At 47.9% G+C, this 14618-nt stretch overlaps 1 protein-coding gene across 1 annotated transcript in view; it reads right to left on the reverse strand.

Moving 5' to 3' along the window:
* Nucleotides 1-3281: 3281 nt before the first annotated feature.
* Nucleotides 3282-14618, reverse strand: part of LOC119399415 (uncharacterized) — a 44282-nt gene continuing 32945 nt past the window's right edge. The window contains exons 8-9 of the mRNA XM_037666222.2: nt 5729-5764; nt 3282-3478 (exon numbers count right to left, since the gene is read on the reverse strand). Coding sequence (XP_037522150.2) covers nt 3305-3478; nt 5729-5764 — 210 coding nt within the window. The 3' untranslated portion in view covers nt 3282-3304. The remainder of the gene's footprint in view (nt 3479-5728; nt 5765-14618) is intronic.

Below are 14618 nucleotides of genomic sequence, written 5' to 3' on the forward strand. Positions count from 1 at the left end.
CACTGGCATCTCAAAAATGTTAATCACCTTTATATTGGCGCGCTACTAAATAATCTCGTTTGGCAATAATTCTCAATTTTCTGTATTATCGCAAAATAGCCGACGTAGGCGTCACGGAAAGGTACAACTTCTACTAGCCATACGAATATCTGGCATGATCTGCAAATGCAATGTTCGTTATTGCTCTTAACAAATTAAAGTGCACACTCAGTAACTGGGAGTGAACTGCTTTTGTGCGATTTTGTAATTCTGTATATATTGAATACACCAGTTCCTCGATTATTTTATTTGCGCCATAGGAGCTCCATGAAATCACGGTGTACGTGCAGTGGGCTGTTGAAAATTCTTCATGTAATGCACGATCCACCTTCATTAAACAAACAATATTACCAGTCGCTGCTTTCTACACGAGGAAGTGCTTGTGAAGTGCCCTTAATGAGATGTGTAATGCTTCTTGTCCGTTTAGCGATCTGCGTGCTAAAGTACGGTAATTCCTGTAGTCAAGGAACATATATAGGGTCGAAGATAGCTAGCGTTAGCATAATTAAAATTTGGAAGTCTTCTCAAAACACTCTTCTTAGTACAGCAGCCATGAAACAAAAATTGAGGATTTCATTCTTGCTTCGCAGACCCACAAAAACTCTCTCAACTTTGGCGTGTAGCTAATTTTCGTAAGCTGAGGTGTGTATTTTATATCAAATAGCAAAAATAAGAAATGAGATGGAGTTCCACATAAATACGAGAAATTACCGGGGGCGAGAAAATTAAGATATGGGGTGAGTACACTGCGAATTGTCTAAGTGTATCTTCTGTACGGCGTTTATTTTTGGCAGCACTATCCTTCGATGCATCGTAAACATTTATTTCTCATATGTAATAAGTTACATTACCTAGGGCCCTTATTTCTTGATTTTGAAGCAGATCGGGTCTCGTCAACAAGATAATTGTTAGCAGCGCTCGACGCAGGCCGCGCAGCAATGTTCCGTTAAGAGTAGGCGCAGGACACCACTGCATTAGTTTATTCGGGAGCTTATGTAAGCACCTGCGATAGCGCTGGAAAGACCAAACTTATGCGCAAAAGCCGACGCGTGCTACCGAAAATCAGGTTACTCGACGGCCGACGACTGTTCTCACAGCTATCGATGTACAGCGTGATTTGCACGTACTTTCAGTTTTGTTTTCCTGGACACAGCTTTGCCCAATAAAGAAATCCGTACTTCCCAGTCCAGCTGCAGCCTTCTTCACAGCCACAGCAACATAGAGACAATAATGTGCAATAATGTGTTTACGCCTTTTTTTAATTCGGATTTGCAATTCGATAACACTGCGAGGTTTTATTGACGGACTTTATAACCACTTACAGATAAAACGTAAGTGTGAAGACTAAGTAGGATAAATATAAAATAGCTCAAAACACACGGGTCGAAACCCAGTTGCAAGCTCAGCGCGATGTGTGTCCCTTCTTTCTTCCCCTGTGTTTAGAACTGTTTTATAGTTATCATGGAAGCGTACAAACGCGCTCAATATGCCTGTCGTTTTGAGGCTAAGCAAGAGATGCCCCAGCGAAATAAGTTTACCGGAAAGGCCAACACGTGTAAAACTGAGCAAAAAAAGGTGAAACTAAACAAAAGCAAGGCTATCGTTGTGGCAAACTTCATGCCTCCGAGTAGTATGCGAAGGATTATTGGCCGGCCGCCAGCTCATAAACCAGTCCCGTGCTACGTGGCGCCGACAGCCAGCAAAAAGAGTGTTTCACACTCGCCGTCACGACCACGATCGGCGCTGATTGACGCTCCCACGTTTAAATGTACATATATACACTATAAAGTGGACGGGCGAATGACCGCCACCGTAGCTCAGTTGGTAGAGCATCGGACGCGTTATTTTAAGGTTGCACGTCTGGTCCCCACCGCCGGCTAGTTATCTTTTTGTCCAATTTAATTTCTTCACATTTGTATCCCAATTCCTACAAATAGCATGATATATACTTCGCTTGGCTTGAATGTCTGTCTGATTAACTTTCTGATTGACGTACAAAACTGGGAATTTTAGAAAACTCCCCGTAATAGGTGATATGGGTTATATCAACTTCGATATTAAAGCTCAAAGAAGAGGTTTCCAAAACGACTCTAGGTTTTCGGGTGGCTGAGAAGCGGACTTGCAATAGATGGCCTGCACTGACGTCACAGAAGGCGCCCTGTTCAAGCACCAACATGTGGGGACGCGATGTTTCCGGTGTCACATTCATGTTGTCAAAACATCACAGGCAGGTTTTTTCATTATTCACGCACACAAACGTCGCTGCCGCGTCGTTTTCACATAGACGGAACTTGTTTGTCGTCAAAGATGCCATCGTGGAGTCCCAGTTCTTTTCAGAAGCTGCGTCCATGACGTCACGTGCAAGCCATCTATTGATATGCTACTTTCTTTTGTAGCTGAAGCAATGTAACTTCCTGGGTCGTTTTTGTCGGGCCTTATTCTTGTTGTTTCCAAAGCCCGCATCTGCTCCTACATTGTATTGGGTGTGTCGAAACAGCTCGCGGTGCAGACCAAGTTTTTGAATACAATGATCGGGAGCGTGTGCGGGAGAGAGATACGGAGAGGGCGCTTCAAAGCCTCGATGAGTCCGCCTCACCACTGGTGCGGGTAGCGCGCGCGTATTTGTAGCTTCTGTTGTGGCATCTGGTCGCAGCTTCCTCAAATGAATAAATGTCCCCAATTCCTGACCACGTGAAACATCGCAGCACAGAAAAAAAAAGGATTTTGAGATTTCCCGAGCTCGACTTTTGGTTGTTTCAGGAAACAGTACGTATATTCTTATTTATATAGTTACGCCCAAAACAGCAGCAGATACCCTTGCCTTACAAAATGTCACAGAAAGCTACTGCGCGAAGCCCAAGGCGGCGTCTGTATGATGTTTCGTATGTTTTGCTTATTCGCCAATTAAAGATTGCGCGCGTGGGTGTGGCGTGCGCGCACGCACGCCGCACGCAATATGTGTGTGTGTGTGTGTGTATGTTTGTGTGTGCTCGCGTGCGTGCATGCGCGCGTGCATGTGTGTGTTCGCCAAGTACTATCGGCGTCAAATGAAACCAGAAGAGCGGCAAGCATTCGCAGTGGTACACTGCGCGCCTGCAGCCGGTTCGGCACGTGCATCCGGTTCGGCAGCACTACTCATATTGCGCGCCTGTCCATGGTGACAAATGGACGGTGCGCACTATACCACTGCGAATGCTCGCCGATGTTCGGGTTTCATTGGACGCCGATAGTACGTCTCAAGAACGAGCCGAGTCTACCGGCAGCCTTATGAACTAGTGCTCTCACACTGCATTCCTATAGCGTTTTCCAACTGCTGCACCACGGAGGCCACGATGCTCGCTGGACCGCTGCTGATAATTCTGATAATAATATTGACCACGGTGCAGAAAAGGCTTGTCACAGAATACCCTGGAGCCGCAAGGATGCTCATAAAAACACACTGCAATAAAATAATCAGTTGCTGTTAGCACAAGTGGCCGCATAAAAAGTACAGGACAGGGTTAATTGAAGATACAGGGGAGACGCATGTGCAATGCTGCGGGTGTAGTCAGCCTCTCTATAACGATAGTTGGCGTTGTGTCAGCAGACAAATACGAAGCATCGACGATCAACGGCCTCTGTTTATTTTTTTGCGAGGCACACCCTGTTTCGCGTTACATGCGGCCCGCACGCAAGCGAAGTTGCCTAGTAAAATTAAGCTAACTTCCCACTAGAGGTGCCAAGCCTGAATGAAGTATAGTGCTTGGTGACCTGCTTTGATTCTCTTTAGTTTTCGTTTTCTATCTTTCTCTGTGATTGCGACAGTATTTATTTGGACACTCCTAAAGGGCTTTGGCCGTCGACGTCGCCGTCACGTTCAGTAGAAAGTCCGAATCGATAACATTCCCCAGCGCATGCTCTGTTCTACCCGTGGGTAAAGCGCGCGAGCGGGGCCGACGAACGCGGCTGAAGCAGATATGAAAGGAGCTGACCTATTTGCCTCGCACGAAGGACGCATGCGAGAACATCAGCCCGCGTGCAAGGTTTGCCGTTGATTGCTGTTCAAGCAGAGAGGAAACGCCCCGCGCGTCTTGAGGGGACATGAAGGGACACCGGAGAAAGAGGGGGGGGGGGGGGCTGTGTCGCTCGAGCAGCAATTGGGATCTTTGAATACAGGGCGTGATCGTGATGGCTGATGCGTGCAATATCTCGGCAGGCATCAGCAAAGCGCTAGTATACCCTTCTACGCGTTCTGCCATCAACGCGAAGAGGCTGCACGGAAACCGCTGCTCTACGTGTAGCGGATCTACATGGCATTCTCTTACACCAGCGTTTGTACACACACACGAGGTCGGGTCCAAAAGAGTTATAAAAAAGAGCATTATAATGTGTTACTATCGCAATCGTTGCTTCCCTCTTGCGATGAAACTGATTTTATGCAGTAATCCATGGCGCAATTGCACAACCCTGGTTGACACCATGCGCACGAGTATGGCGACTAATCGGCGCTGTGGTCTGAGAGCGATGCAGAAGAAGAAAAAGAGGATGAAGAGAGCACGTGCCGCTCCATGGAGATGATCATTTCCGTTCACCCGTCACAGAGCAGTGCTCACATTATGTAGCTCCGCCGTTCAACGTTTAAGTCATCACAATGTCAAAATTACGCGCAACAACTGTGAGGAAGGAAACATCAACAAGAAATTTAAGGGGAACCGGTCATCTCCGCGCTAGTGTGCGTATGCGTGTCCGCGCCTCTGCATGAAAATTCTTGGGAAGCCAATAGGCGAACCCTGACCAGGACCGGCTAGTCGCAACAGCCAGCGGCGGCCTGGACAAGGTGTTTCACCCATATTACCCAGGAGGCCTTGTTGCATTAAAGTTGCTTCTTTTTGGAAAAAAAATATATTTGCGGTTTTGCGTTCCAAAACACTGTTAACACGCCCTCACGGGAAACTAAAAGTTGGACTGAATGGGAACAAAATTTATTATACGCAAACGATAAGACTCGAATGTAGAAAATGAACGAGCAACTGGTTATATGGTAAACCAGTGTGGCCAATTTTATTACCAACATTCATAAAAATATTAAATAGGGGACAGTTTTCTGAGTTGGAACGAATTGCCCTCAACGAAAGACAAAATGCACTTCAAGACACTGTTAACGTAAAGTTGCTGATGTTTATAGAGCAGTTATAACACTTACACATACGGTGGTATTGGTGTAATCCGTGTAAAGCGCATTCTAGTTTTTAGCACACTATAAAATCTGGCTAGATAGTATGGATCCATTAAAGCAGGTAGTGTGAATTTACGACAGACACGAACAAAAATACAAGCCACTGGTAGTTGTGCCCTATTTTGCGTTCATGTCATTTTCGTACAATCGTGCTACCTACTACTAGAAATACTTATTTGGTCATGCTTTTGTCAACCAGTGTTTTGTAATCATTCTAGTACAGAACAAGTGTCTCAAGCTGCTTGTGCAGATTTTTCCTTGGCTTTCCGCAACGCTGTTACAAATCAAATCCAAGAGGAGCGCACTAACTGCGAGCGTCCGTCGAACTTGTAGTGATAGGCGTTGCATACATGTTCTAGGTTTCAATACTGGCAGCAGTTTTACCAGTAATAAATCACTCTTCGCCGATAGAAAAAGTATACAGCAAGAAATAGAACTTGAGATAGAGAAATCAAGCGTCAGGTTGCTACTTACAGTGACGGCTTGGAAGAACTGCTGTATGATAAGTGCCTGCCAGAAAAATATGCGAATGAACAATCGATAAACAGATATACAGACGTTTGCTCATACAGCACACATACAACTTGTAATTTATACCTCGCGTGAAGATGTTATCATGAATGCTGTACTACTGATTGCAACGGATACAACTCTGTGCAACTAGACGTATACAAACGTCTGATATCGAGCAAAGTTGAAGTATTCACACCCAAGGAATCATTATTAAATGCGAAGCATTTCTTAGCGAACCTCTGGCACTTTGAGCGTATCTATCTATCTATCTATCTATCTATCTATCTATCTATCTATCTATCTATCTATCTATCTATCTATCTATCTATCTATCTATCTATCTATCTAGCCGCCTACGTCTGGGTGCTCTCATGATCGCCTCCTTAACTTGGTGTAGACCAAAATTTGCATGGGAGGGTAAGAGGACTTGAAAAATATGATTGCCCAGTCATTACATGAATAACCTTATAATCCTGTCGCGTACGTCGTCAAACCCTTTCCACTAGACACGTGTGGCACATACCCGTTTACCACGGGCAGCGGTGTACGGGTATGCGCCACAGGTGATTGACAGTTTATATCTACCCAGGAACGGCGAGAACAGACATTGGTAACTTAAATGTTAGAGCGTTAAGGAAAACCAACATCGGCAGCGTTGACTCAACGAATGGAAAGAACGAAAATTAGGATCCCAGCAGGAATCGAACCAAAGCATTCTGCGTGGCACTCAGGTACTCTACCACTGAGCCACGCCATGTCTATAAACTGGTGTGGTAAAACAGCCTACGCAGGCGTAATATCGGTGCAACGTCAGTTGTTGTTGTGGTCCTGGCTATCTAATTTTACAAGAAAGCAATAAACACTACATGATACTCCTACTACGTGTACTCCTACGATACAGGCGTCACATCAAATTAACGTCTGTAGTTCCAGTGTTGGCACCGCTTTTATAGCAGTCTAATGAACATTATGTTTGTATCTCTATGATTCAGCAAGCTATATTAAAGCATTGCTCGACCCCGTAGGAATACATTAATGAAAGTTACATATGATATTCACATCACCGCAGCGTAAGGTGCACTTCGTCCACCAGAACGACGCAGTGTCCTCTTCATTTCTTACGAGGCTGGGCGATGGCCTCGTGCTGTCCGAGGAAGATGCCAGATTGATTGACAGCCGCTTTGTAGACTAGGCTACGTAGGCCACATACGCCCAGATAGTCTACGAATATGACAAACACCATCCGCTGATGTTGGTCTACGTAGCACTATCCAGGCCTACCAGCCTCGACAACCTATACCTCCATCGCGAAGGGTGGTTTCAGGTTCCGACATGTCGCCGGCTCTGTCGACAGACAATTTGTCGACGAAATGACCGAGGCATCCACGAATTCCAACAGCTCTATTATACTACATACTGCACTACACATGGACCCCTCGTCACCACGATCACGACCGGATCATATAACAAGTCATGACCAGCTGCTGGTGCTCACTGATCACGGTGATGATGCCCTTGTTCAAGAACTATCAAGAACTTCTTACACACATACACACGAGTTCGTCAAACGTGCATGCGTTCTCGGGACACGCATAAGCACTACATATCAGCTTACCGCTTCTGATGTTAGCAATACCCACATTGCCATTGGCAGCGTTACCCAACCGTAAGCAACTGGTTATATAACACATATGCGGGCGGCTCTTCAACATATATATATATATATATATATATATATATATATATATATATATATATATATATATATATATATATGTGTGTGTGTGTGTGTGTGTGTGTGTGTGTGTGTGTGTGTGTGTGTGTGTGTGTGTGCGCGTATAAAATTTATACAAATCTTCAGCGTCATTTTGTGGCGTGTCACTAAGTAAAAAAAGTTACGCCACAGTCACCTACCCGCCGCATGCTTCGCATAACATCGACTCCCACGGTATGTGGGATCTGCCGAATTTTTTTATTTTAGTGTAATATTGATTGATGATAAGCATAATTTATCTATTTATGCGTAATTTCAGCCTCCGAAGTCTATACCAGGTGCACAGGGTGAGACATATATTTAGTAAAAGTAAAAAAAAAACACAAGAAACGCATTTCTTACTGGAAACATATTGGCGCATGACTTATATATAAGAAAAAAAATGACGCACTACCCTATTTAAATTGCGAGACTACCCATTCGCTTTAATTATTTAGAGAATGTAGCTAAGAATATTTTATGGGTAATGAAGGCTGTTTCCTATTGTCTGATCGCAATGGGAACAACGAGAATTTGAAGGCATATCTGTGAAATCTGGAAGAGGAAAGCTATGAGAGTGTTTCTGGCATGTAGTTCAAGCTGCTGATTGCTTTATGCAACTGGACTTGTGTACGATGAAGTGATTGCGTGATAGTTGGTACGTTCCCTTTAAGCGTGCCAGTCTGGCTAGGTTTTTTATGGTTAGTAATGCAGCCCTCTTAAGCATTTTTGCGGGAGAATCTGTTCGATTAAATTTGTTAAGAATGACCCTAAGCGCTCTCCTTTGTAATCCATCGAGTTTGTCGGTTAGTTTTGGTTAGTTTTTTTTGTGTGTGTGTGTCCTGGAACCACGCAGTGTTTGCGTTATCCAGGATGTGTCTAAATATTGTTTGATAGGGCAGTAACTTTGCGCCTGGTGGTTCTAGCTGCAATCGTCATTTTTTAACGGGCAGTATTTTTACTCCAGATGATGTGATCTGATGAATGTGAGCGTACCATCGTAGGTCATGCCACAAAATGACACCTAGATTCTAACGCTCCTTAACTTTAGACAGGGTAGTAGAATTGATGACATAAGCAAATTCGAATCAACGCTTTTCTAGTTATGGATAACGAAGAGGACTTTTTGTCCGTTGATATGCATTTGGCAATCTCAGCACCAAACAGAAACTGCTTCAAAGGCCATACTTAAGGTGGTGTGGTCATCACAATAGTTCATTTATTTATACAGGATGCACTCATTTGCAAAAAAACCTGCATCCAGTACTTCGGACCCAGCTCAAGCTTATCTATCCAGAATACTGAATTCTTGCAAAGCCGTGCTGTGCGTTTTATTTTTTTCAGGTTGCTCACGTCACTCAAGTATCACTGCAGTAAGAGATCACGCCGAGTTAGAACGCTTATCTCATCGTCGCCAAGCAGCACGCTTTTCACTTTTTCATAACTATATCATCATTCAATCCTTTCTGGCGATTTAGGCTCGTCGCTATTTATACGAGCACGGACATACGAGCAACACGTGTCCTCTGAAACTCCACCGTCCCAGAAAACACGTGTTTTTCGTATTCCAATATGTGCACGCGGTTTGTTAGCGCCTCTTTTTTTCTCTTTCTACTATTTCTAACATGTTATTTTACTTTTTTTTACTTTTTCTCTCTCTCTCGGACGATGATATAAAAGCGCATCGAAGCCTGGTAAATTTCATTTTGAAGATGATCGGTCTCCGATTGAAACGTCGCCAAATAAACCCTTTTTTTAGAAGCGTATAGCTTTTTCCTATTTATTTTACAGCAACCGAAGACAGACTCGTGTGTGTGTGTGTGTGTGTGTGTGTGTGTGTGTGTGTGTGTGTGTGTGTTTGTGTGTGTGTGTGTGTGTGTGTGTGTGTGTGTGTGTGTGGGTGTGTAATGGTTAAACGAAGTATCACGCAGGCCCAGACACCGTAGGTAGGTATTTGATACACGACTCTCGTTCTAGCCAAATTTAATCTGACGTTCCGTCTGTGGGAATGGCGTTTCTCTCCCCTCTCTCTCTTTCTGTATATATATATTGTTACGGAGATGAAGTGAAGGAAGACGAAGTGCTGGACAGCCCGACTGGCGCGCGAGTGTGCTGGTCAGCCAGCTTGACTCGTCTACCAATTCTTCTTTGTAAATATACATTGTATATACCAAAACAACCCCGTATCATATTGGTGGAGGTGCGGGGTACTGCAGCAGGCAACGGAGCTCCGCAGCGGACGTCGCATCGCCCTCCCAACCATGGCTAACGCTGAGGCTTCCGCATCAACGTCGCTGTCTCCATCAACGTCGCCGTCCCCACCACTTGTTTTCGTACCACCTAAGGATCCCGGTACGTTCTGTGGGACCGATGGCGTCGACGTTGAAGACTGGTTGGCCATGTTTGAACGCGTGAGTGTACCGAACAGATGGGACCCCACACTTAGCTGGCCAATGTTTTACTTGAGGGGCACCGCAAAGGTGTGGTTCGAAAACAACGAAGAAGAACTTACTAGCTGGGACCGATGCAAAGAAAAGTTGCGAGAGGTCTTTGGTAAACCCGCCGGCCGTAAGATCGCCGCCAAAAAAGAATTGGCCTGCCGTGCCCAATCTTCCACGGAATCATACCTCTCCTATATTCAGGACGTGCTGGCTCTCTGCCGAAAGGCCGACAATGACATGACGGAAGGTGAGAAGGTCGGGCATGTGCTGAAGGGGATCGCCGACGACGCATTCAACTTCCTGATGTGCAAGGGCTGCTCTACCGCCGCATTCTCCAACCGTTCGCCAGACTTCCAAACACCGCTGCCACGTCGACGTGTGAAGACCAGTCGACACCGCAACATTCTTCGCCGCCGGAAGACCTTACACGAATTGTTCGTCGTGAACTGGAAGCGATGGCGCCCTCCGCATTCTATTCACGCAGCACCGATGCCCCAGTTACCGTTCCTCTCGTTCAAGCCATCGTTCGTCAGGAGCTGGAAAATATCGGAGTGCATTCCGTGTGTTCTGTTGCCACGCCCAGAGTCAGCGAACGTCCTTCTGCTATGTCCTTCTCAAACCGACGATTCTCTGCACGTTCTCGCAACCCGGCTGAGTGGCGAACTGCAGATGACCGCCCAATATGTTTCACCTGCCACCGCGTTGGACATATTGCTCGTTACTGCCGCAACACATGGTCCTCGGCATAAGCGTGCGCAGGGTTCCCCTTCAGGGGGGGCGAAGGTTCGTCGCAGCGCCCCCCTCCCTATCATGTCAATGTATGCGGCTGCCTTTGCGCCCCTCTTCTCGCCCCCCCTACAATGTATAGGGCTGACTTTGCGCCCCCCCTTCTCGCCCCCTTGCCCTTCCCCCCTGTGCACGCCTATGGTCCTCGGTACCTCGTGCAACGACCAATATGACCGGTTTTGACGGTAATGATCACCATTTTTCTCCCGCTCCCGAGACCAACGCGCAATGCCGCTAGGAACACTTGGTACAGCCGCTCGCCTTCGCCACGTGGACACCAATCTCGTTCGCCGCATACACGTCGCCCATCGTCCCGTTCGCCACAGCCACGACGTCTACCGTCCCCCGTGGCTTTCGGCCGCACCATGTCGGAAAACTAAGAAGTGCAGCCCCCGGAGGTGGTGCTGCATCGACGACTACGGCAGCAAATCATCTCTCTGTACCCACTAGACGAAGTGTCATTGACGTTAAAGTAGACGGCGTACCTGTCCAAGCACTTGTCGTCACTGGAGCGAACATATCGGTAATGAGTTCAAGCCTACGCAAACGTTTAAAGAAAGTACTCACACCAGCAGCTACGCAGGTGCTCCGTGTGGCCGATGGCGGCACGCCGTTGGTTCTTGGTCTGTGCACTGCCGGCTTAAGTATAGCCGACCAACCTACTTCATTCATCTTCGCCGTGATTGACCGCTGCCCTTATGACGTTATCCTTGGACTGGACTTTTTATCGGATCATTCTGCTCTCATCGATTGCGCTACCGGCGTCCTTCAGCTAGAACTGCCTCAGATCGTCGCTGCTCCTAACACTACACCACCGCGACTGTGCTCTCTTCAAGATGTGCGTCTATCGCCTCAGGCAGTCACCTACGTCGTTTTGACCGCAGAGCCGCAGGTTCCCGACGGTGAATACGTCCTCTATCCCCTCGTTGACGTTTTTTTTGAGCCGGAACGTCGCCGTTCCACATACACACGTGACTGTCACCGCCAACCGTACTTCGCTACCACTTCTAAACTTCAGCTTGTGCCCTCAAGTACTTCCCTGTGGCATGTTCTTGGCCAACATTTCTGATGCTGACGAATTTGAAATTGCAACTCTCAGCACAGAGACTGATTTACTTACGCTTACTGCGACTAACAGCTCATCTTCCTTCCCGGATGATTTCTCGAAGATGATTGCACCAGACCTCAACCCTGCACAGGCCAATGACATCCGTCGCCTTCTCGCGTCGTACAGTGACATTTTTGATCTTGACGACAGACCTCTAGGCCAAACGTCCGTCGTTCAGCACCGTATAAACACCGGTGATGCGAGTCCTATTCGTCGGCGCCCCTATCGTGTCTCCCACACTGAGCGCAGAGTGATCCAAACGGAAGTCGAAAAAATGCTCAGCAAAGGTGTCATCGAACCTTCCGACAGTCCTTGGGCCTCCCCTGTCGTCCTTGTAAAGAAAAAAGATGGTAGCTGGCGCTTCTGCGTTGACTATCGCCACTTGAACAAGATCACACGAAAAGACGTATACCCGCTACCACGCATCGATGACGCGTTGGACTGTCTGCACAGAGCTACATACTTCTCGTCTATTGATCTTCGGTCCGGCTACTGGCAGATTTCTGTCGATGCAATGGACCGCGAGAAGACTGCCTTCACAACACCTGATGGCCTATACCAGTTTAAGGTCATGCCCTTTGGCCTATGCAATGCCCCTGCGACATTCGAACGGATGATGGACTCTCTACTGCGCGGTTACAAGTGGTCTACTTGTCTTTGTTACCTTGACGATGTGATTGTCTTTTTTTCCACCTTCGACAGCCACATCACGCGTCTCGCCGCAATTCTCGCAGTCTTCAGAACGGCCGGGCTTCAACTGAATTCCAAGAAATGCCAGTTTGGCCGCCGTCAGATTACCGTACTAGGCCATCTTGTGAACGCTGACGGCGTGCAACCAGATCCTGAAAAGATTCGCGCCGTTCGCAGTTTTCCTGTGCCTCGCTCTACTTTTGACGTGCGGAGCTTCATCGGCCTCTGCTCTTACTTTCGCCGTTTCGTGAACAACTTCGCCGATGTTGCTAGGCCACTATCAGATCTGCTGAAGAAGGATACCACATTCTCATGGGGCCCTGAGCAGGCTCAAGCGTTCACCGCTCTCATCGGCTTCTTGACTACTCCTCCCATACTTGCCCACTTTGATCCATCTGCTCCAACAGAAGTCCGAACCGACGCAAGCGGGCACGGTATCGGCGCAGTTCTCGCTCAACGGCAGCACGGTAGACAGTGCGTGATAGCGTACGCCAGTCGCCTGCTCTCTGCTCCCGAGAGAAATTATTCCATCACCGAAAGAGAGTGCTTGGCTTTAGTCTGGGCTGTCGCCAAGTTCCGCCCATACTTATTCGGCCGCATGTTTACCGTCGTTACGGACCACCACGCTCTCTGCTGGCTCACTTCTCTGAAGGACCCGACCGGACGTCTTGGTCGCTGGGCTTTGCGGCTCCAGGAATTTTCGTTTACAGTCACGCACAAGTCTGGACGTTTGCACAAGGATGCAGACTGTCTTTCACGTCATCCGGTGGATCCTCCTGACCCCGCTGCACATGATCCGGACAGCTGCGTAATGGCTTTTACTGGCGTGAGTGATATGCGCACCGAACAACGTCGGGATGAGTCATTGCGCGCTATCATCGACGCCGTCCAGTCTGGCAGCACCAACGCCACATTCCGTATGTTCGTGCTGTATGACGGCATCCTCTACCGCCGCAACGTCAGCATTGAAGGCCCTTAGCTCCTGCTTGTCGTTCCTCGCCATCTACGGCCTGTCATCCTTGAACAACTTCACGACGCCCCGACGGCGGGACATCTCGGAGTTACGCGCACATACGACCGCGTGCGACGTCGGTTCTTCTGGCCTGGACTATACCGCTCTGTGCGTCGTTATGTTGCTACTTGCGACCTATGCCAACGCCGGAAAAGGCCTCCTCTGCCGCCTGCTGGATTTCTCCAACCAATTGAAGTTCCCTCTGAACCATTCTATCGCGTCGGGCTTGACCTGCTTGGCCCTTTTCCGACGACGACTCTGGGAAATAAGTGGATCGCCGTCGCTACAGATTATGCGACACGTTACGCCATCACGAAGGCCATGCCAACTAGTTGCGCCACTGACGTCGCGGAGTTTCTTCTTCACGACGTCATCCTCCTCCATGGTGCACCCCGCCAGCTCCTGACGGACCGCGGCCGCTCTTTCTTGTCCAGAGTTGTCGACGACCTCCTTCGATCTTGCGCCACAGAGCACAAGCTGTCTACTGCCTACCACCCGCAAACTAATGGTCTTACTGAACGTCTTAACCGCACACTCACGGAGATGCTTTCGATGTACGTCTCTCAAGATCATCGCGACTGGGACGCCACGTTGGCTTATGTGACTTTTGCGTATAATTCCTCTCGACATGACACCACGGGATTTTTCCCTTTTTCTCTGTTCCGACTTGGGAGCGGCCCGCAACGTGCTAGGGCGCGTTCTGAGGGACCGAAATAAAGTTTATTCATCCATCCATCCATCTTTTGTATGGTCGCCACCCCGTATTGCCGTCTGACACCGTCTTGCCTTCCGCGCCATGTACTACAATGTACGCTCACGACGCCATTGACCGGGCTCACATGGCTCGTCAAGTCGCCCGATCTCGTCTCACCACGTCGCAGGATATTCAAAAAGCCCGCTATGACCAACGTCATCGTCATATGAAGTTTGCCCAAGGTGATTGGGTGCTCCTTTGGTCACCATGTCGTCGTGTAGGGCTCTCCGAGAAACTCCTGTCCCGCTACTCAGGACCTTACCAAGTTCTGCGTCAAGTTAGCGACGTGAATTACGAGTTTGCGCCG

Source organism: Rhipicephalus sanguineus, chromosome 7, assembly GCF_013339695.2.
Source record: "Rhipicephalus sanguineus isolate Rsan-2018 chromosome 7, BIME_Rsan_1.4, whole genome shotgun sequence".
Taxonomy (NCBI): Eukaryota; Metazoa; Arthropoda; class Arachnida; order Ixodida; family Ixodidae; genus Rhipicephalus; species Rhipicephalus sanguineus.